The sequence below is a fragment of the Pristis pectinata genome, chromosome 33 (assembly GCF_009764475.1).
Source record: "Pristis pectinata isolate sPriPec2 chromosome 33, sPriPec2.1.pri, whole genome shotgun sequence".
Classification (NCBI taxonomy): domain Eukaryota; kingdom Metazoa; phylum Chordata; class Chondrichthyes; order Rhinopristiformes; family Pristidae; genus Pristis; species Pristis pectinata.
Window position 1 is genome coordinate 19,449,967 of NC_067437.1, and position 24,328 is coordinate 19,474,294.

At 47.7% G+C, this 24,328-nt stretch overlaps 1 protein-coding gene across 3 annotated transcripts in view; it reads left to right on the forward strand.

The window, feature by feature from the left end:
- LOC127585487 (GTPase HRas-like) overlaps positions 1 to 24,328 on the forward strand; it is a 38,682-nt gene that overhangs the window by 10,482 nt on the left and 3,872 nt on the right. For 2 of the 3 annotated variants that reach the window (XM_052042972.1, XM_052042973.1), the window contains exons 4-5: positions 11,901 to 12,079; positions 14,609 to 14,768. In XM_052042972.1, coding sequence (XP_051898932.1) covers positions 11,901 to 12,079; positions 14,609 to 14,768 — 339 coding nt within the window. Of the gene's footprint in view, positions 1 to 11,900; positions 12,080 to 14,608; positions 14,769 to 23,923; positions 24,051 to 24,328 lie in introns of all 3 variants that reach the window. The other variant, XM_052042974.1, reaches the window with a different exon arrangement.

Here is a 24,328-nt window from a genome sequence, read left to right on the forward strand (position 1 = left end):
ATGATGCAGCTCTACAAAACACTGGTACTGTGTCCACTTAGAGTACTGTGTCCAGTTCTGGTCGCCTCATTATAGGAAGGATGTGGAGGCGTTGGAGAGGGTGCAGAGGAGATTTACCAGGATGCTGCCTGGTTTAGAGAGTATGCATTATGAGGAGAGACTAAAGGAGCTAGGGTTTTACTCTTTGGAGAGAAGGAGAATGAGAGGAGACATGATAGAGGTATACAAAATATTAAGAGGAGTAGAGTAGACAGCCAGCGCCTCTTTCCCAGGGCACCAATGCTCAATACAAGAGGGCATAGCCTTAAAGTTATGTGTGGGAAGTTCAAGGGAGATATCAGAGGAAGGTTTTTTACCCAGAGAGTGGTTGGGGCATGGAATGTGCTGCCTGGGGTGGTGGTGGAGGCAGGTACATTGGTCAAATTCAAAAGATTGCTAGATAAGCATATGGAGGAATTTAAAATAAAGGGATAGATAGTCTTAGATGAGGCTTAAAGGTTGGCACAACATTGTGGGCTGAAGGGCCTGTATTGTGCTGTACTGTTCTATGATGCTATGATTCTATGATAACTAATTTAAAACACTGGTCACTGGTTCCAAAGTGCTCCCCCACTGACCTGCCCTGTTTCCCAAGAGTACATAGAACATCAAACAGTAACAGCCCAGGAACAGGCCCTTTGGCCCATGATGTTGTGCTGAACTCATTCAATGAGTAATTAAATACCTAACTAAACTGATCCCTTCTGTCTACTCAATGTCCATATCCCTTCATTCTTGCACATTCATGAGTCTATCTAAGAGCCTCTTAAACACCTGAAACGTATCTGCCTCCACCACCACCCCGGCAGTGCATTCCAGGCACCCACCGCTCTCTGTGTAAAAACAGAACTTCCTGTGCACATCTCCTTTGAACTTACCCCCTCTCACAAATGTATAACCCCTAGTATTAGACATTCTGACCCTGGGAAAAAGATAGCAGTTGTCTGTCTGTGCCTTTTATAATCTTACAAACATCCATCTGGTCTCTCCTCAGCCTTTGCCGCTCCAGAGAAAACAACCCAAGTTTGTCCAACCTCTCCTTATAGCACACGCCCTCTAATCCAGGCAGCATCCTGATAAGCTTCTTCTGCACCCTCTCCAAAGCCTCCACACCCTTCCTATAATGGGGCAACCAGAACTGAATTAATTTCCTGACTCTTGAAGTCAGTGCCTTGACTAATAAACACAAGCATGTCATACACCTTCCTTACCATCCTATCAACCTGTGGAGCCACTTTCAGGGAGTTACGGTCTTGGATCCCAAGATCCCTCTGTACATCAACACTCTTGTGGGTCCTGCCATTAACTGTGTACTGTCCCTTTACATTTGATCTCCCAAAGTGCAACACCTCACACTTAGTGGGATTATACTTCACCTGCCACTTCTCTATCCATATCTGCAGTTGATCGCTATCCCGCTGTATCCTTTGGCAATCTTCTACACCATCCACAACACCACCAATCTTTAAATCATCTACAAACTTATTAACCTACCCATCCATGTTTTATATATCACAAACAGCAGAGGTCCCAGTACAAATCCCTGAGGAACACCACTAGTCACAGGTCTCCAGCCAGAATAAGTCCCATCGACCACTACCCTCTGTCTTCTACAGGCAAGTCAATTCTGAGTTTAAATAGCCAAGTCACCATGGATCCCATGCATCTTAATCTTCTGGATGAGCCTCCCACGAGGGACGTTGTCAAATGCCTGACTAAAATCACATAGACAACACCCACGGCTCTCCCTTCATCAATCACCTTTGTATCCTCCTCAGAAAACTCAATCAAGTTCCTAAGACATGCCTTGCCCCGCACACAGCTGTGCTGACTGTCCTTAGGCCAAGGTTTTTTAAATACTCATAAATCCTATCCCTTAGAATCCTCTCCAGTAGCTTCCCCACCACTGACGTGAGACTCACCGTCTAGTTTCCATATTAGTCCCATTTCCCTTCTTGAATAACGGAACAACATTTGCCACTCACCAGTCCTCCAGGACCTCACCTATGGCTAGAGAGGACATGAAGGTCTTGGTCAAGACCCCAGAAATCTCATCTGCTGCCTCTCTCAGTAACCTTTATGGTATAACCTGGTATATCTTTTCAGGCCCCAGGGACTTATTCACCTTAATGTTCTTAAAAAGGACCCAAAACTACCTCCGTTATCTCAAAATGCCCTAGCATATTAACATGCTCCACAATGATCTCCCTATCCTCCACATCCTGCTCCTTGGTGAATATTGCCACAAAGTACTCATTTAGGAGCTCTCCCACATCCCTCACCTCCAAACACATGTTCCCTCTTTTATCCCTGAGTGGTCCTATCCTCTTCCTAGTTATTCTCTTGTATAGAATGCCTTTAATCCTACTTGCCAAGGACTTTCATGGCCCCTCCTGGCTCTACTAATTCCCTTGAGCTCTTTTCCAGTTTCTTTATAATCGTCAAGGGCTCTGTTTGATGTTAGCTTCCTGAACTTTACATACGCTTCCTCTTACATCTTGAATAAATTCAGCACCTCTCTCGACATTCAAGGTTCCCTTACCTTGCCATCCTTGTCCGTCCTTCTTACTGGATCATACCTGTCCTGTACTCTGTGCAGTTGGTCTTTAAACACCCTGCACATGTGAGATGTGGACTTGCCCAAAAACAGCTGTTCCCAACTAACTCTACCTGGTCCCTGCCCTCTCATAATTTAAAATACACTTGTAATTTGCCAAGCCCCAATTTAATACTCTCCTTAAAATTTAACCATAGAACCATAGAACAATACAGCACGATACAGGCCCTTCGGCCCACCATGTTGTGCTGCCCTTCAAACCACACCTAAGACTATCTAACCCCTTCCTCCCGCATATCCCTCTATCTAAAATTCCTCCATGTGCTTATCTAACAATCTCTTGAAGTTGTCCAATGTGTCAGCCTCCACCACAACCCCCGGCAGCGCATTCCATGCACCAACCACTCTCTGGGTGAAAAAACCTCCCTCTGATATCTCCCTTGAACTTCCCACCCAATACCTTAAAGCCATGTCCTCTTGTTTTGAGCATTGGTGCCCTGGGAAAGAGGCGCTGGCTGTCTATGCTATCTATTCCTCTTAATATTTAGTATATCTCTATCATGTCTCCCCTCATCCTCCTTCTCTCCAATGAGAACATCCCTAGCTCCTTTAGTCTCTCCTCATAATCCATGCTCTCCAATCCAGGCAGCATCCTGGTAAATCTCCTCTGCACCCTCTCCAATGCCTCCACATCCTTCCTATAATGAGGCGACCAGAACTGGACACAGTACTCCAAGTGTGGTCCAACCAGAGTTTTGTAAAGCTGCATCATTACCTCACAGCTCTTAACCTCGATCCCCCGACTTATGAAAGCTAACACCCCATAAGCTTTCTTAACTACCCTATCTACCTGTGAGGCGAGTTTCAGTGATCTGTGGATATGAACCCCCAGATCCCTCTGCTCCTCTACACTGCCCAGAATCCTGCCATTTACGTTGTACTCCGCCTTGGAGTTTGTCCTTCCAAAGTGTACCACCTCACACTTCTCTGGATTGAACTCCATCTGCCACTTCTCAGCCCAGCTCTGCACCCTATCAATATCCCTCTGTAAGCTTCGACAGCCTTCCACACTATCCACAACACCACCGATCTTTGTGACATCTGCAAAAGTGCTAACCCAGCCTTCCACCCCCTTGTTATTAAGTCGTTAATAAATATCACAAAAAGTAGAGGTCCCAGAACCGATCCCTGTGGGACACCACTAGTCACAGCCCTCCAATCCAAATGCACTCCCTCCACCACAACCCTCTGCTTTCTACAGGCAAGCCAATTCTGAATCCACATGGCCAAGCCTCCCTGGATCCTTTGGCCTCTGACCTTCTGAAGAAGCCTACCATGTGGAACCTTGTCAAACGCCTTACTAAAATCCATGTAGACCACATCCACTGCACTACCCTCATCAATCTTCCTGGTCACCTCCTCAAAGAGCCCTATCAGGCTTGTGAGGCAAGATCTTCTCTTCACCAAGCCATGCTGGCTGTCCCTAATCAGTCCATGATTCTCTAAATGATCATAGATCCTATCTCTTAGAATCCTTTCCAACAGCTTACCCACCACAGATATAAGGCTCACTGGCCCGTAATTCCCTGGACTATCCCTACTACCTTTCTTGAATAAGGGGACAACATTTGCCACCCTCCAATCCTCCGGTACCATCCCTGTGGGCAACGAGGACTCAAAGATCCTAACCAACGGTTCAGCAGTCTCCTCACGAAGCAGCCTGGGGAATATTCCGTCAGGCCCCGGGGACTTAACTGTCCTAATATTTTGTAACAACTCCAACACATCCTCTCTCTTAATAACTACATACTCTAGAACATTACCCTCACCTACACTGTTCTCAGCATCATCAAGACCCCTCTCCTTGGTGAATACTAAAGAGAAGTATTCATTGAGAACCTCACCCACTTCCTTAGCTTCCAGGCACATTCTCCCACCTTTGTCTTTAATCGGACCTACCTTTACTCTAGCCATCCTTCTGCTCTTCACGTATGAGAAAAAAGCCTTGGGATTCTCCTTAACCCTACTCACCAGAACCTTTTCATGTCCCCTTCTCGCTCTCCTCAGCCCTTTCTTAAGTTCCTTCCTTGCTACTCTATATTCCTCACGAGCCCTGTCTGATCCTTGCTGCTTACACCTGATGTATGCTGCCGCCTTCTTCCTAACTTCTGTTTCACCTCTCTCATCACCCACGGTTCCTTCACCCTGCCATTCCTTCTCTGCCTCACCGGGACGAATTTATCCCTAACATCCTGCAAAAGATCCCTGAACATCAACCACATCTCCATAGTACATTTCCATTCAAAAATGTCACCCCAATTTACACTCCCAAGTTCTCGCCTTTAATAGCCTCATAATTCGCCTTTCCCCAATTAAATATCTTCCCATCCTCTTTGCTCCTATCCCTGTCCATGACAATTCTAAAGGTTATGGAGTAATGGTCACTGTCCCCCAAGTGTTCACCCACTGATAGATCTGTCACCTGTCCCAGTTCATTACCTAAAACTAGATCTAATATGGCATTCCCTCTAGTTGGCCTGTCAACATACTGTGTCAGGAATCCGTCCTGGACACACCTAATAAACTGAGCCCTGTCTAAACCTTTGGCACTAAGTAGGTGCCAGTCAATATTTGGATAGTTGAAGTCTCCCATTATAATAACTCTGTTATTTTCGCATCTCTCCAAAAACTGCCTCCCAGTCTGCTCTTCAGTATCCCTACTGCTACCAGGGGGCCTATAGAATACTCCCAGTTGAGTAACTGCCCCTTTCTTGTTCCTAACTTCCACCCATACTGACTGGAGAGGATCCTTCTACATTATCCACCCTTTCTGCAGCTGTAACAGTGTCCCTGACCAGTATCACCACCCCTCCTCCTCTTCTCTCCCCCCTCCCTATCCCTTTTAAAACACTGAAAACCAGGAATATTCAATATCCATTCCTGCCCTGATGTCAGCCATGTCTCTGTAATAGCCACAATATCATAGTCCCATCTACTTATCCAAGCCCTCAGTTCATCTCCCTTATTCCTGATGCTTCTCACATTTAAGTAAATGCACTTTAGCCCATCCACCTCACTACTTTTGTTGCCTGTCCTCTGCTTCTCCTTCCTCAAAGCCTCTCTACCTGTCAGATCTGCCTTTTCCCCATCCCCTTCTTCCTCTGACCTACTCCTCCGGTTCCCTCCCCCCTCACAATCTAGTTTGAACCCTCCTGAACCACCGTAGCAATCCTGCCTGCAAGGATATTGGCCCCCCTCAGGTTCGGGTGTAACCCGTCCTCTCTGTACAGGTCCCACCTTCCCCAGAAGAGATCCCAATGATCCAAAAATCTAAAACCCTCCCTCCTGCACCAACTTCTCAGCCACACATTTATCTGCCATCTCCTCCTATTCCTACCTTCACTATCGCGTGGCACTGGCAGCAATCCTGAGATCGCTACCTTCGAGGTCCTGTTCTTCAGCCTTCCGCCTTGCTTGCTAAACTCACTTTTCAGGACCTCATCCCTCTTCCCACCTATGTCGTTGGTACCAACATGAACCACGACTTCTGGCTGTTCTCCCTCCCGCTCTACAATCCTGTGGACCCGATCAGTGACATCCTGGACCCTGGCACCTGGGAGGCAACATCCCATCCAGGATTCATGCTCACTGCCACAGAACCTCCTATCTGTTTCCCTGACTATCAAGTCCCCTATCACTACTGCCTTCCTCTTCTCCTCCCTTCCCTTCTGAGCAGCAGGACCGGTCCCAGTGCCATAGACCTGGCTACTGCTGCTAGGCCCCGGCAGATCATCTCCCTCAACAGCCTCCAAAGCGGAAAACCTGTTACTGAGGGGAACAGCCTCCGTGGTCCTCTGCTCTATCTGCCTGTTCGTTTTCCTTTTCTTTTTCCCTCCCCTGACAGTCACCCTTCTATCTACTTCCTGGACTCCAGAAGTACCTGCTCTAAGGGGGGTCGGCGACCGTTTCCTTATGTACAGTATCCACATAACTCTCCCCCTCCCTGATGCTGTGCAGTGTTTGAAGCTGTAACTCCAGCTCATCGATTTTGAGTCGAAGTTCCTCCAGCCTCAAGCACTTACTGCAGATGTGGCCATCGTGGACCACAGCAAGGTCCACGACTTCCCACGTCAAGCAGCCGCAGCACACCACCATGTCCTCCATCAGAACTAATTCTTTTCTCCCCCTAGTTTTTCTCTTAAAAATTTATAACAGATAACAGGTAAACCTTACCTTTACCTACTTACCAGCTACTCACCTGCCTTGCCCCTTTACACCTAAGCCCCTTGAGCTGAAACCCGACCACTCTGCTCCCTCTCACTCCGCTGCCCGCTCCGATGCTGCCTGCTGGATATGGAGGTTTGCTTTTTAAACTGCCCGCGCCTTACCTGCCAACGTCACGCACCTGCGCAGTCCAGCCCTCACTATTCCCGATTTAAAAACTTATAAAACAACTTAAAAAAGAACCTTATAAAATCTAACCCTCATAATAAAAACCATATTAAAAGTAAAAGAAAAAACTTCTCTGCTCCGAAGTCCCGACGTCTTCCGAAGTGAAACCCATGAAGCCTTTAAGTGTGATCATTGTTCCCTGCTGAAGAGTCAGTCACCTGGCCAGGCTCATTTCCCAACACCAGGTTCAGTATGGTCCCTCTTCTCATTGGACTATCTACATACTGATTTTAAGAAACCCTCTTGGATGCACCTAACAAATTCTGCCCTGTCTGAACCTCTTGCACTGAGGAGGTCCCAGTCTATATCAGGGAGGTTGAAGTCCCCTATGACAACAACCCTGTTGTTTTTACACCTTTCCCTAATCTGCCTGCATATCTGTTCCTCAATTTTCTGGTGGCTATTTGGGGGGTCTGTAGTATAATCCCATCAGAGTCATTGCACCTTTCTTATTTTTGAGTTCTCCCCATACAGACTCAGTGGATGAGCCTCCATTATGTTCCCTCTGAGTGCAGCTGTGATACGGTCCCTGATCAGTAGTGCAACTCCTCCCTCTGTCTCTTTCCTAAAACAGCGAAACCCTGGAACATTGACATCCAGTCCTGTTCCTCTCTCAACCAAGTCTCTGTAGTGGCCATATCATCATAGTTCCATGTACTGATCCATGCTGTAAGTCCATCACCCTTACCCTTAATACTCCTAGCGTTAAAATAAACACACTTCAACCCATCCGTCCCATCGTGTCTATCACCCTGCTCCTGCCTGTTCCTCCTTACAGACTTACTGGTCATGACATGTACACCTTTCCCTAATCTGCCTCTCAATCCCTCCACTTTCTGACCTGGTGCTCTGGTTCCCATCCCCCTGCTAAACTAGTTTAAACCCTCCTAAGTATCACCAGCAAACCTCCCGGCCAGGATATTGGTTCCCCTGCAATTACAGTGCAACCCGTCCCCCTTGTACAGGTCACCCCTGCCTCAGAAGAGGTTCCAATGATCCATGAACCTGAATCCCTACCCCTGCACCAGCTCCTCAGCCACACATCCATCTGTTCCATCCTTCTATTCCTGTCCTCACTAGCACTTGACACCAGGAGGAACCCAGAAATCACTACCTTTGAGGTCCTGCTTGTCAGCCTCTTGCCTAACTCCCTATACTCACTGCACAGGACCTCATCCCCCTTCCTACCCATGTCGTTGGTGCCGATGTGCACCATGACCTCTGGCTGCTCACCCTCCCCCTTGAGAAGGTTTTGCAGCCGCTCAGACACTTCCTCAGCCCTGGCACCCAGGAGGCAACACACCATCCTGGCGTCTCTTATGTGGTCACAGAATCTCCTATCTGTCCCCCTAGCTATCAGGACTCCTATCACTATTTCTCTGCCTGACTTTACCCTTCCCTGCTGAGCCTCAGAGCTGGTCACACTGCCACTGGCCTGACTGCTGCTGTGCCCTGATAGGTCAATTCCACTCCCCCCCCCCCCCCACCAAAAGTATCCAGAGTGGTTTACTTGTTGCTGAGGGGAATGGCCTCAGAGGAACCCTGCACTGACTGCCTGTACCCTTGACCTTTCTTGGTGGTTACCAACTATCTGCTGCCTGCACCTTGGGTGTGTCCACTTAAATAAAACTCTTGTGCCAGATGATCCTAAATGCATACAACTCCAGTTGCTTCATGTGGTCAGTCAGGAGCTACAGCTGGGCATACTTCCCACAGGTGAAGTGACACTGTGGACCAGGGACACTGGCTGTCTCCCTGATCTCCCACATCCTGCAGGAGGAGCATGCCACTGCCCTGACTGCCATCCCAGCGACTCTAAAAGGGAGAGTAATTCCAAGGGAAACCTTACCTGCTCTTACCTGATTCTGCTGCTCAGCCTCCTCTCACCAAAGCCTCACAAGCCAAATTCTCAGCATTTTGTACTCAAACCCAGCCACTCTCAAACTGGTCACTTCACTCAAGCTGTTTCCCCTTTATACCTGCAAAACAACTTCTGAGCACTGCTGGCTCCTCTTCTCTGCTTTTACGGCTGCTGGGATTGCCCCCTGCCAAGCTCCTGTCTGTCTCCTGTACTGAAGTTGCTGTCACTGATCTCTGTATCAGTTCTAGCCTCTCATCTGCCTCACTGCTCTCAGGAACCCAATCCCCTGCCAATCTAATTTAAACCCTCCCCGGTAGCACTATCAACCCTGCCCACCGGGATATTGGTCCCCTTCAGTTTTTGCTCTCAGTGACCGGTGTACAAAGGTACCCAGAACCTGTTGCACCTTGACCCAATCTGTCACTCATCGGATAATCTGTAATTTAATGAACTAAGGTGAATAAACCCTTATTTATCCACATTAAATGTGTCTGGCATGAATTCACCCATGCCCAACTTGTCACAATTGAAGATTGTTGGCATTCTCTTCACAGCTCCCATTTCTCCCACCCCCCTCTCCATGGTCTGCAAGTGGATTGTTACATTTAGTTCCTTCATCTAAATCACCATTAAGTATTGAGAAGAGTTGGGCTCAAGACTGATCCTTGTGGCATTCCACTCACCACTGCCTGCCTCCTGGTTTTAACTTTTACTTCTGTTGTTCCTCCTTTGCCAGCGTATCGCCCCAATCCCCATGGCTTAACAACTGCATTGTCAGGGAGACAGACAGGGTGACTGCACTCAGTCTTTTTCCCAGCGTTGGGGAATCAAGAACTAGAGAACATAGGTTTAGGGTGAGAGGGGAGAGATTTAATAGGAACTTGAGGGCCAATTTTTTTACACAGAGGTGGGGTATCTATGTGGAATGAGCTGCCAGAGTAAGTAGCTGAGGCTGGTACAATAACAACAGTTAAAAGACACTTGGACAGGTACATGGGGAGCAAAGATTTAGAGGATAAGGGCCAAACACTGGCAAATGGGACTGGCTTGGATGGGCATCCTGGTCAGCATGGATCAGTTGGTCCGAAGGGCCTGTTTCTGTGCTTTATGACTGTCTGACTCTGTTACTGCAGATACTGGATATCTGGAATAAACACAAGCTGCTGGAAATGCTCAGCGGGTCGGGCAGCATCTGTGGAAGGAGAAACGATGGATGTTTTCAGGTCCTTCAGAACTAGGGAAGAGAAACGAGCAAAAACCAAACTGCTGGTGGAGCCTCATCTGTGGAGGCAGAATGCTAGTTGACTTTTCATGTTGATCGGGGAAATGGAGGGAATGTCAGCAAGGGCTCCATCTTTGCGTCTGGACTTCATGACTCGCCACTTGCTCCAGCTGCCACAGGATCTCAGCACTCCCATTGCTCCTTTCTCTCCTGGTCACCCACCTGGCTCCACCTGCCCCTCATCCCTCCCTCATCTGGTTACACGTTACCTTTCATACTTGTCGTCTTCCAGCCTCTGTCCCTATCCCCACTCGCCTGTCATCCCCTCCTCTCCTGGTTCCACCTATCACCTGCCAGCCCCTGCCACACCCTCCCTCCTCTGGTTATCTCCCCTCTACAGTTGCTGCTCGACCCACTGGGTTTCTCCAGCAGATTGTTTGTTGCTCCAGATTCCAGCGTCTCCAGCCTCTGGTATCTCCAAGAGAGAACCGCGTTAATCTGAGCAGCAGTGAAGGTGTGGGAGGGTGGTTAGTGGAACAAAGGGAAGTGAGGATCAAGTTACACAGACAGGAGGCTGGTGTTATGTAGTCTGGCCTACTGCGATATGTCCAGCTCTCCAGGATCTACCGGAACAGAATAGTGGGCAAAAATGGCCAGGAGCAAAGAGCGAGTTATCCAAGGTTGGAGGGTGGAAGGCTGTAATGCGCCCCGGCAGAAAACGCACTGTTGTTCCTCAGGTCTGGGTCTGCCTGTGACAGAGCAGGTTCCAGCAGCAACATGTCACCTTCCTCCTGGGTACCTGGCAGCCTGCAGCACTCGCTGTCAAATGTTTCAACTTCAGATAACTCGCTCTGTCTGTTTACATCAGAACTGGCCACTTCTGCTTGCTGTGTGTTTTGTACAGTCATGTCTACTGGACATGTCCCGGGTGGTCATCACACAGACAGGGGTCCTGAACTCCACATTATTTCTCCCTATTGGACATGCTCCTGTTACCCTTGTCTCCCTCTCCCAGTTCCGATGGACAGTCCCAGACTTTCACCGTTGACCGTTTCTCTTTTCACCGATGCTGCCTGACTGGCTGAGGTTTTCCAGCATTTTCTGTTCTTGTCTCATGTGCTTTAAATTTGCAAACAGATGTTTGTTGGATGGTTAAGTGCATGGGACTGGATAATGGTGTGAGGACAAGGCACGGAACGACGATTTTGCAGTTGGCTTCAATATTTGCTGTAATACTTCAGATTTTCTGAAACTTCTTCCTGAATTGGAGGCAATAAACTGCCACAGAACTCAGCTAACTGTAAAGTGGTAAAACCGAGCAGTGCCGGAGAAGTGTCCTCACCTGTACCGACTCAATATGGAACAAGTTCTATGATTTCCATTTCTGGGTCTGTCGTCCTATGAGTTCTTGAAGTGCATTTCTAAGTATTCTTTAAATGTATTGGGGATTTTGCTTTCTCCATGAAGTAGGAAACCTTCAACCAACCCATGAGAAGCACTGGGAAGGGAGCAGCTCGCCACACGGCTGCACAGTCTGGGATTGGGCATTGCATGAAAGTAACTAAAGTGAGAAGAAATTTCTGGTGGAACAGAAGGACCCTTGGGGGAAGCAGCACATCTGGACTCTGAATTCCTTCAATTCCTCCCAACAATTTCATTTGTATGACTAAACTTGCATTAGCAATGAGGGAGAGGTAGGAGGATCAGAGGCAAATCGTGGTGAGAAATGTAATTAAGGTTTGATTACTGACCCCTCTTCCTTTGCACAGGATTCCTACAGGAAACAAGTGGTCATTGATGGAGAAACGTGTTTATTAGATATCCTGGACACAGCAGGTCAAGAGGAATACAGTGCTATGAGAGATCAGTACATGCGAACAGGGGAAGGTTTCCTCTGTGTTTTTGCGATCAATAACACCAAATCTTTCGAGGATGTCCACCTGTACAGGTTAGTATTATAAGCTTCAAGGCAGATTTACATCTTGAACCCAAACATAACCAAGGAGTTCCATTTTATTAGAGTCATATTCTTGCAGAAGGCACTGAAGAAAGTTGGAGATGCATAACTTGTGCTTCAAGGAGCTTTTAGTTTTCAAATAAGTACTTTCCATTCGTAAGTTGAACTATTATTGACAAGGACCCACTGAGCAAGATGAGGTTTGTCAAAATTAATGAGTTCATTAACAAGAATTATCATAAACCTTCGTTTTCAAAAAACAGACACGTAAATAATCTTAACTATGAGAAAGAATGAACAGGATGATAACTCGGGTCCCAGTGAAGCTGGGCAGTGGGCCAAGTACAGGAGGACATGGAAAAATGTGGCCTGGGTGCTTAATATGCTGAAAAGTGTGCTTTTTAAACAAATTATCACATTGAACACCTGTTATAAGGAAGGCTAAAGATTCACAGGCATTTCCAAAGTATTGTGTGGAATAAGTGCCCATCAAATGATCTTTCTCTTTCACTACTTGGTCTGGGTTTCTGGACAAAGGCCTCTGCTTTTTTTGTTCAAGATTGTACTGGATTGTCATTAGTGAACCAGGTGGGATTGAAATGTCCTTCAGGAACCTGCTGTCCTTACTTGGGCTGCCTTGTGTTTGACCCCAGAACCATGATAATGTGGCCGACTCGAATTGCTGAGCAGGCTGCTCTACTGGGGGCAGTTAGGGATGGGCCTGGCCTGTGATACCTCAGCTTTTGGGATACCAATGAATTATTTTTGTTTTAAGAGGCTATTCAGCTCATCAAGCCAATACCAGTACTGTGGAAGATCAATCCAGCGGTCCCTACTCTGTGCTCCCCCCCAGGTCTACAAATATTTTCCTTTTGAATACTTAAACAGCTTCCTTAGTGCCAGAATGGAATCATTTATAAGAATGATTTCGATGAGAATGTGGGTGGTATAGTCAGTAAGTTTGTGGATGACACCAAAATTGGTGGTACAGTGGGATCTTGATCAACTGGACCGGTGGGCCAAAGAATGGCAGATGGAGTTTAATTCGGAGAAATGTGAGGTGCTGCATTTTGGTAAAACAAACCAGGGCAGGACCCGCACAGTAATGGTAGGGCCCTGGGGGTGTTGTCGAATAGAGACCTAGGAGTGCAGGTACATAGTTCCTTCAAGGTAATGGCGCCGGTAGGGTGGTGAAGAAGGTGTTTGGCACACTTGCTTTCATCAGTCAGGGTTTTGAGTACAGGAGTTGGGATGTCATGTAACAAGACGTTGGTAAGGCCACCTTTGGAGGACTGTGTGCAGTTCTAGTTACCCTGCTATAGGAAGGATGTCGGTAAACCACAAAGGGTACAAAAAGATTGACGAGGGTGTTACTGGGACCAGAGGGTTTGAATTAGGAAGAAAGACTGGACAGACTGGGACTGTTTTCTCTGAAGCACAGGAGGCTGAGGGGTGACCTTATGGATGTTTATAAAATCATGAGGGGGCACAGACAAGGTGAATAGCTGCAGTCTTTTCCCCAGGGCAGAGGAGTCCAAAATTAGAGGGCCATGTTTAAAGTCAGAGGGGAGAGAATTAAAGGGGACCTGAGGGGCAGGTTTTCCACACACATGGGAACGAGTTGCCAGTGGAAGTGGGTGAGGCAGGTACATTTACAGCATCTAAAAGACACTTGGACAGGTCCATGGAGAGGAGAGGTTTGGGGGATATGGGCCAAATGTGGGCAAATGGCAACTTGGTACTAACTGAGCAACGTGGGCAAGTTCGGCTGAAGGGCCTGTTTTCTGTGCTGTACAACTGCATGACTTTAATCGGTTGATTTTTTACGATCTGTTATCACCGGTAAGGCCGGCATTTGTTGTTCTCTAATTGCTCCTGTTTGACCGTTTGAAGGCATTTAAGACTCCACTCCAACCCCCAGTGGTCATCCCACCCTGCCTGACAGTGGGTTGCAGATCCTGACACTTGCTGCATGTTTCCAGTTTAAAACAAAATAACCTGTCACTGTGACTTGTTACTTAACCAACAGACATTCCATACCTCTCCAGCCACACTTTAGTCTGTAGCTTTCATTCTTGATAACAAGTCTATTATGTGGACCTTATTAAATGGAGGTTTGTGTTCCACGTTTTCTTCATCAACCTTCTCTGATGCTTCATCAAAGAGACATTTGCTGTTAACAGATCAGTGCCGGTTTTCCCTAAATGATCGCACGTGCAAGAGGCGGCTCGTCGTGTCTCTGATGATTGCTTTCAGACCTCTCCACCACTGGGTTTCACTGATTGGTAACTGTTAATTCCTGAACCCACTTTTGAGCATGGATGTAACATCTGCAATTTTCCGGTCCTTGGACACCACCTCAGACTCTCTCTGGGGTTCCTAGTGACCTGACACTTACTTTGGATGAGATGTTTCATCCTAATGCACTTGGAAAGGGGAAATTCAGTTCTGCTTTTCAGCTGTTGCCAACATAGAGCAAGAGGTGGAAATTAATTTTCATTTTATTGTTTGTCATTTCAGAGAACAGATTAATCGAGTGAAAGATTCAGATGATGTTCCCATGGTATTAGTTGGAAACAAGTGTGACCTTCCATCACGGACTGTGGACACCAAGCAAGCACAGGAACTGGCGAAGAGTTATGGAATCCCATTCGTAGAAACGTCAGCCAAAACAAGACAGGTATACAACGACGGTTAGTGGAATGAGGGGAGGATAGATTGGAAGGAAGAGTACAAGAATTAGTGTTTGTGAGAGAAGGAAAAGACTTGTTACTCATCCTGTGCTTTGGTTCCCGAATCTACTTGAGATTATGCCAATATTCCTGACTATTGGTAATTGTTTAATTGGTGGATATGTTGTATCTATTAAATTTGGGATCATATCTGGTTTTCATTAGCCAACTGTTTTTAAAGACGAATAGTGAAACTCAAGCCAAAATCTGTTGTCCGTGCACAGACTCTCTCTCCCCATTGTGTGGCCTTTACAATTACTTGTGCATCACTTATTGCCTTTGTGGGCCAGCCAGCACTCACTGCCCAACTCCTGAACAGAACAGCTGCCATTTCAGAGGACTTCCACCACAGTTATCAATAGCCCCGAGCAGGAAAGGTGGTAAATCTCCTTCCCCAAAGGACTTAATCACAGAGCAATACAGCATGGTTACAGGCCCTTCGGCCCAACCAGTCCATGCTGACCATGGTGTCCACCCAGGTAGTCCCAATTTCCTGTGTTTGGCCCATATCCCTCTAAGCCCTGCCCCTCCATGTACCTATCCAAGTGCTTCTTAAATGATCCTGCTGTACCTGCCTCACCCACTTCCTCTGGCAGCTTGTTCCATATACTCACCTCCCTCTGCGTGAAAAAGCTGCCCTTCAGGTCCCTTCTAAGTCCCCTCTCGCCCTAAATCTATGCCCTCTAGTTTTGGACTCCCCTACCCTGGGGAAATGACTGTTACCGTCCACCTTGTCTATGACATGTAAGCTCGCTGAACAAAATGCTATCTTCATCTGCGATCAGTGAATCTGAAGAGCTAGCTGCCTGTGTGGGTTTGATTGGCCGGCTTGTTTCTGGGCCACACCACTAATCCTGCACACACAGGTGAGGAAGTGCCCTCAGTCAGTGACTTCTTGCTTGTAACAGACGCTGCCGTTGTTTCTGAAGGTTCCCTGGCACCTGTTTGACCTTCCATTGAGGAGCCCATTAATACATCTTCCGGTTCCTTCTGGAATTGCTGTTCACTCCCAGTTCCAACATCACCACCATTATCAGTGGGAGGAATGTCATCAAGTTTGCTAAGGACTTGACAGGTTCAGTGCTGTTATTGTGGAGGCACAGTGGGTAGGGTAGAGATACGCTTGCCTTCACAGGCTGAGACATTGAGCATACAAATGAAGACGTTGTGTCTACAAAGTGAAATGACTTTGGCTAGTACAATTAAAGAGAATCCTTAAACATTTAGTAAGTAAATTAGGAGCGAGAGAGTAGCTGAGGAAAGAGTAGGTCCCCGTGGGGACCTAAGGGGGATCTTTGTGTGGAGCCAGGGGATAGGAGCGAGGTCCCAAGTGAACACTTCTCATCAGTATTCACCAGAATGTGGATGCTGTGGTGTTACGGGAGGGGTACACTGATACTCTGGAGCATGTCTGTATCAGCAAGGAGAAAGTACTAGAACTAGTGAAGCACGTTAGGGTGGATAAGTTCCCAGGACCGGATGGGATTTATCCCAGGATATCAAAGGAAGCAAGGGACCAGATTGCTGGGGTTCTGACGTTGACTTTTGCATTTTCATTAGCCATGGGTGAGGTACCAGCAGACTGGAGAATAGCTAATGTCTCCTTGTTCAAAAAAGGCCGTAGGGATAAGGTTGGAAACTACAGGCCGTAGCCTTAGGTGGTTGGGAGGTTGTTGGGGAAGATCCTGAGGAACAGGATTGGTTCACTTGGAAAGGCAGGCACTGATGAGGGGTTGGCCTGGTCTAGTGCTGGGTCGATCATATTTCACAATTCTGAGTTTGGTGAGGTAATTGAAATAATTTATGAAGGAAGATGGTGGACATGGTTTACACGGATCTCAGTAAGGCTTTTAACAAGGTCTCACGTGATAGGCTGGTCCAGAAAGTGAAGGTACAAGGGATCAGAGGCATGTTGGCAGAAAAGATGCAAAATATTTTTTGTGTACAAATCTACAACACATGGCGTACTACAGGGATCTGTGCTGGGACCACTGGGGTTTGTAGTACATGGATGAGAATCTAGGGGCATGATTAGTAAGGTTGCAGATGACACAATAATTGGTGGAGTCGTAGATGAGACGTTGTCTGAGGGCGCAGAGGGATGTGGATGGGTTAGAAAGTTGGGTACACCACTGGCCTGTGGAACATAGAGCAGAACTAGGCCCTTCAGCCCAACTTGTCCATGCTGACCGAGGTACCTCCCTGAGCCAGTCCCATTTGCCTGTGTTCGGTCCATATCCCTCTAAACCTTTCCTGTCTATGTACCTGTCCAAGTGTCTCTTAAACATGTCAGCATGGCTTTGTCAAGGGCAGGTCCTGCCTTATGGGCCTGATTGAATTTTTTGAGGAAGTGACTAAACACATTGATGAAGGGAGAGCAGTAGATGTGGTGTATATGGATTTCAGCAAGGCATTTGATAAGGTACCCCATGCAAGGCTTATTGAGAAAGTAAGGAGGCATGGGATCCAAGGGGACATTGCAGTGTGATCCAGAACTGGCTGGCCCACAGAAGGCAAAGTGTGGTTGTTGACGGGTCCTATTCTGCATGGACCAGTGGTGTACCTCAGGGGTCTGTACTGGGACCCTTACTCTTTGTGATTTTTATAAAAGACCTGGATGAGGAAGTAGAAGGATGGGTTAGTAAGTTTGCTGATGACACAAAGGTTGGGGGTGTTGTGGATAGTTTGGAGGGCTGTCAGAGGTTACAGCGGGACATAGCTAGGATGCAAAGCTGGGCTGAGAAGTGGCAGATGCAGTTCAACTCAGATAAGTGTGACGTGGTTCATTTTGGTAGGTCAAATATGATGGCAGAGTATAGTATTAATGGTAGGACTCATGGCAGTGTGGAGGATCAGAGGGATCTTGGGGTCCGAGTCCACAGGACGCTCAAAGCGGCTGTGCAGGTTGACTCTTGTGGTTAAGAGGGCATATAGTGTATTGTCCTTCATCAATCGGAGAACTGAATTTAGGAGCCAAGAGGTAATGTTGCAGCTATATAGGTCCCTGGTCAGACCCCACTTGGAGTACTCTGCTCAGTTCTAGTCGCCTCACTACAGGAAGGATGTGGAAGCCATAGAGAGGGTGCAGAGGAGACTTACAAGGATGTTGCCTGGATTGGGGAGCATGCCTTATGAAAACAGATTGAGTGAACTCGGCCTTTTCACCTTGGAGCTACGGAGGGGGAACCTGATAGAGGTGTATAAGATGATGAGAGGCATTGATCATGTGGATAGTCAGAGGCTTTTCCCCAGAGCTGAAATGGTGGCCACAAGAGGACACAGGTTTAAGGTGCTGGGGAGTAGGTATAGAGGAGATGTCAGGGGTAACTTTTTTACTCAGGGAGTGATGAGTGCGCGGAATGGGCTGCCGGCAACGGTGGTGGAGGCGGATACGATAGGGTCTTTTAAGAGACTGTTGGATGGGTACATGGAGTTTAGAAAAATAGAGGGCTATGGGTAACTTCTAAGGTAGGGACATGTTCGGCACAACTTTGTGGGCCGAAGGGCCTGAATTGTGCCGTAGGTTTTCTATGTTTCTAACCATTGTAACTGTACCCACCTCTACCCCTTCTGGCAGCTCGTTCCATGTACCCACTGCCCTCTGTGGATAAACCTGCCCATCTGGTTCCCTTTACCTCACACCCTAAATCTCTGCCCTCCAGTTTTAATCCACCCTCTTGGTGGGGGTCTATCCTCAAGACATCCCCATCGATTGTCCCAAGTTCTGAAGTCTTCATGTCCTCCTCTACAGTGAAAAGAGGAGAAATATTCATTGAGGACCTTGCCCATCTCCTGTGGCTCAACACATAGACGTGCTCTTTGGTCTTTGAGGGGCCATGTTCTCTCTCTAGTTACTCATTTTCCCTTGATATAAAATCTCTTTGGATTCTTAATCTTCTCATGCCCCCTTTATGCCCTGATTTCCTCCTTCAGTATTCTCCTGCATCCCTTGTGGAACATAGAACAGGAACAGGCGCTTCGGCCCACGATGTTGTGCTGAATTAATTAAACTAATTACACCTAATCCCATCTGCCTGCACATGGACCATATCCACCACCCCCCCCTCCCCCCCCCCTCCATTCTCTGAACATTTGTGTGTCTATCTCAGAGCTTTTGAAACGCCTCTATCACCACCACCCCTGGCAGTGCATTCCAGGCACCCACCACTCTTTTTGTGTAAACAAAAAAACCTTCCCTGCACAACTCCTTTGAACTTTCCCCCATCCCCTTAAATGCATGCCCTCTCGTATTAGACATTTCGACCTTGGGAAAAAGATACTGGCTGTCGATCTATGTTTGTGATCTCATAATCTTATAAACTTCTATCAGGTCTGCCCTCAGCCTCTGCCGCTCCAGAGAAAACAACCCAAGTTTGTCCAACTCCTTATAGCTCATGCTCTCTAATCCAGGCAGCATCCTGGTGAACCTCTTCTGCACCCTCTCCAAAGCCTCCACATCCTTCCTATAATGGGGCGACCAGAACTGAATGCAATACTCAAGATGCAGCCTGATCAGTGTTTTATAGAACTGCAGCATAACTTCCTGACTCTTGAACTCAATGCCACGACTAGTAAAGGCAAGCATGCCATACGCCTTCTATACTCCAGGGATTCACTTGATCCCAGCTGCCTGTACCTGACCCATGACCCCCCTTTTCCTGACCAGGGCCCCAGTATCTTGTCATCCAGCATTCCCTATTCCGTCCAACCTTTCCCCCGCTGCCAGTCTAGTTTGAACCTTCCCCTGTAGCACCAGCAAATCTGCCTCCCAAAATATTGGCCCCTCTCCAGTTCAAATGCAACCCGTCCCTCTTGTACAGGTCACTTCTGCCCCATGAAAGATCCCAATGGGCTCCCTTGCTTCAACTCTTCATCCATGCATTCATGTGCCACACCTTCCTGTTCTTACCTTCACACATGGCACTGGCAGGAATCCAGAGATCACTACTCCGAGGTCCTGCTCTTTAACCTCTGTCCTGACTCTCTGTACTCACTCCACAGGACCTTGTCCCTTTTTCTACCCATGTCGTTGGTACCAATGTGCACCACGACCTCTGGCTGCTCACCCTCCCCCTTGAGAAAGTTCTGCAACCGCTCTGAGACATCCTCAACCCTGGCACTCAGGAGGCAACACACCATCCTGGCGTTCCTTTTGCAGCTACAGAATCTCCTGTCTGTCCCCCTCACCATCGGGACCCCCATCATGATCACTCTCTGACCCCAGCCTTCCCCACTGAGCCTCAGAGCCAGTCACTGCCACTGACCTGGCGGCTGCTGCTGCCCTCTGGAAGGTCATCCCCCACTCCCACACGGTATCCAAAGGGGTCTACCTGTTATTGAGGGAACCCTGCACTGTCTGCCTGCTCCCTTTACCTTTCCTGGTGGTCACCCAACTACCTGCAGCCTGTACCTCAGGTGTGACCACCTCACTAAAACTCCCATCTATGGTGGTCTCAGTGTCCCAGATGATCCTGAGTGCGTCCAACTCCAGCCCCAGTTCCCTGACGCAGTTAGTCAGGAGCTGCAGCTGGATTCACTTCCCACAGGTGTAGTCAACAGGGACACTGGAAGTCTCCCTGATCCTGCAGGGAGACTACACTACGCCTGAAGACTAAAGTTGAAAGACCTTACCTCTGCTCCACTCTTTGCTGAAACCCAAAACCTCAGCACTTTGACCTCAAACACAGCACTTTTAGAGCTCAACCAGAACCGCTCCGCGAGAGCCTGCCGCCCTCCTTGTGGATCTGTTCTGCACCCTCTTGAGCTTTCATCTCATCACATGGTGTAGAAAGTTATGGGCCAACCGCTGGTGAATGGGACTTGCTTGGATGGGCATCCTTGTCGGCTTGGACCAGTTATAGAGTCGGAGTGGTACAGAACAGAAACTCATCCACGCTGACCATGTTGCCCAGTGAGCTGGTCCCATCTGCCTGCGTTTGGCCTGTGAACCTCTCCTATCCATCGACTTATCTAGATGGCTTTTAAGTGTTGCTAATGTGCCCACCTCAGGCACTGTTTCTGGCAGCTCATTCCAAATATACACCACCCTGCCCCTGATGTCCCTTTTAAATCTCTCACCTCTGATCTTAAGCTGATGCCCTCTTGTTTACTCTCTGGGAGAAAGATGATGTGCTTTTACCCTGTCTATGCCCCTCATGATCTTGTACACCTCTGTCAGGTCAATCACCTACATTCCAGGGAATAAAGTCCTTGTCAACGCAACCTCTCCTTGTAATTCAGGCCCCCAAGTCCAGGCAACATCTTGGTAAATCTTTTCTGCAATCTTTCTAGTTTACTAACATCTTTCCTGTAACAGGGCGACCTCACCAACATCTTCTACAACTGCAACATACTATCCCAACTCCTATACATCAGTGCCCTGACTGATGAAGGCCACCGTGCCAAACGCCTTCTTCACCACCCTGTCTACCTGTGATGCCGCTTTCAGCAAACTGTGCACTTGCACTCCTAGGTCCCTCTGTTTTACAACACTCCCCAGGGCCCTAATGTTCACTGTTTAAGTTCTGCCCTGGTTTGATCCCCCAAAATGTGTTACCTCTCATTTATCTGGATTGAAAGCCAATACAGCAAAGTAACAGGCCCTTCAGCCCACAATGTCTGTGACGACCATAAACCAGATTATAATAATCCTATCTGCCTGTTTGTGTTCTGATCTAAATGCCTTTTAAACCTTGTGTCATATCTGCTTCCACCAGTTCCCCTGGCAGTATGTTCCCATCACCGACCACTCTCTGTGTGGGCGATTTTTAAAAAAAAACTTGCCTCATGAACCTCAACTTTAAAGTGCTCTACTATTTGATATTTCTGCTCCGAGGGATAAAGACTCTGACTGTCTACCCTGTCTGTTCCTCTCATAATTTGTGGATGACACTAAAATCGGTGGTGGTGTAGGCAGTGCAGAAGGTTATCAGGAATTACAGCGGGATCTTGATCAGTGAGGTGAGGTGGGCGGAGGAATGGCAAATGGGTTTCAATTCGGATAAATGCAAAGTGTTGCATTGTGGGAAGTCAGACCAAGGTTGGACTTGCACAGTGAATGGTCGGCCCCTGGGGAGTGCGGTGGAACATGAGGGCAAAGGTTTAAGGTGATGGAGAGAGATTTAACTTGAAGGACAACTTTTTCACGTAGAGGGTGGTCAGTTTATGGAATGAGCTTCCAGAAGAAGTGGTTGAGGCAGGTCCATTAACAATATTTAAAAGGTACTTGGATGGATACATGGATAGGAAAGGTTTGGAGGGATGTGGGCCAGATGTAGGCAAATGGGACTGGCTTAGATGGGAATCTTGGATGGCATGGACCAGTTGGGTCAGTTTCCGTGATGAATGACTCTATGATCCTATAACAGAGGGAGTAGAACTACCTGGTTCACTGAAAACGGCATCACAGGTAGACAGGGTGGTGAAGAAGGCGTTTGGCACGCTGGCCTTCGTCAGTTAGGGCACTGAGTATAGAAGTGTTCCAGTTGTACAAGAAGTTGGTGAGGCCGCACTTGGAGCACTATGTACAGTTTTGGTCGCCCTGTTATAGGAAAGACTTGGTTAAACTGGAAGGAGAGCAGAGAGGATTTACAAGGATGTTGCTAGGACCTGAGTTATAGGGAGAGGTTGGGCAGGCCAGGACTTTATTCCTTGAAGACAGAGGGAACCTTATAGAGGTGTATAAAATCAGGGTCGTTGACACGGTGAACGCACAGTCTTTCTCACAGGGCATGGGTTTAAGGTGAGAGGTGAAAGATTTAAAAGAGACATGAGGGCCAACTCTTTTTCCCAGAGGGTGGTCCATGGAATGAGCTGCAAGAGGGTGGTTGAGACAGGTGCAGTCACAAGATTTAAAAGACATTTGGATAAGAGTACACGGGTACGAGGGGCTTAGGGCCTCATTCCATAAACTGACCACCCTCTGGGCCAAACATGGGCAGATGGGGCCAGCTTGGTGGACACCGTGGTCAGCCTGGATGTGTTGGGCTAAGAGCCTGTTTCCATGCTGTATTACTTTGACTCTATCCTGGTGGACTCCTTCTGCACCCTCTCCAAATCCTGCACATCCTTCCTGGAATGGGGCAACCAGAACTGCACACCATACTCCAAATGCAGCCTGACCAAAGTTCTGTACGTGACTTCCTGACTTTTCTACTCAAAATCCCAACCAATTACGACAATCATGCCATATGCCAACTTTACCCCCCTATTTACTTGTGTTAGCATTCATGGGGAGCTATGGACTTGCAGCCCAAGATCCCTCCGTACATTGAAAGGCCTGGATAGAGTGGATGTGGAGAGGGCGTATCCAGTAGTGGGAGAGTCTAGGACAAGAGGGCACAGCCTCAGAATAGAAGGACGTCCCTTTAGAACAGAGATGAGGAGGGATTTCTTCAGCCAGAGGGTGGTGAATCTGTGGAATTCATTGCCGCAGGTGGTTGTGGAGGCCAAGTCATTGGGTGTATTTAAAGCCGAGGTTGATAGGTTTTTGATTAGTAAGGGCGTCAAAGGTTACAGGGAGAAGGCAGGAGAATGGGGTTGAGAGGGAAAAATAAATGAATGGCCTGATTCTGCTCCTATGTCTTATGGTCTTATGATCAGTGCTCTGAATGGTCCTGCCGTTTACCGTGTACTTCTGTATTTGACCTCTTGTCCGTATTAAACTCCATCTGCCACTTCTTTGCCCACATGCCCAACCGATTGTCACTGATTTAGTTTCCAAACCCATATTTTGCAATTCCTTGCTACTTAAAGTGAGGCTGTGTCAAGTTTATGCTGGCACTCAAGGCAATCCCATTTCCTCTATTTATTTCCCTGAACTATTCTCCCATGCCCATTAACTCTACCCTAATACCCACACAGGGCTAGTTCACAGCATTTACCAACCAGCACATCTTTGGGATGTACTGGGGAGCTGGACGGCCCAGCGGAAACCCACTCAGTCATGGGAGAACTTGCAAACTTCAGCCAGAGAGCACTGGAGGTCAGGATTGAAGCTGGATCAGTGGAGCTGAGCCAGCGGTGTTACCTGCTACACCAGAGCTACAAACCACTTGCGGCCGAACATCACAGACATTGACGTTTCCCTGTATGTTTCCAATAGGATGATGCGTTAAAGCACCAGTTGCTCACCCACAGGGCCCCCTCAACCAGGCTACACATGTTGACCAGGTCTTGGCACTAAAATTCTGGCAAGGTTGCTGACTACTTGATGTACTCTGCTGGACAATGTAAGTGAACATGCCGACAGCTTTACTGTCAGCCTACTCTCACTGACTGGTTTGTCAGCATGTATAACACTATCTCAGAAGCAGCACCTTCAGAACGGAGAACTAAAGTCCTCAGTTTGATGCTATAACTGTACTTGAAGTGGATTTTTAAAATCAAAGCAGTGATCACTCACTGTCGTGTGAACTCAACATTCGTGCAGTGAATGTTCACACTTCTATTGTCACCGGGAATGAAACTCCTGAGTTTTGTTTCTCCTTCACTTCTGGTTCATTCTTAT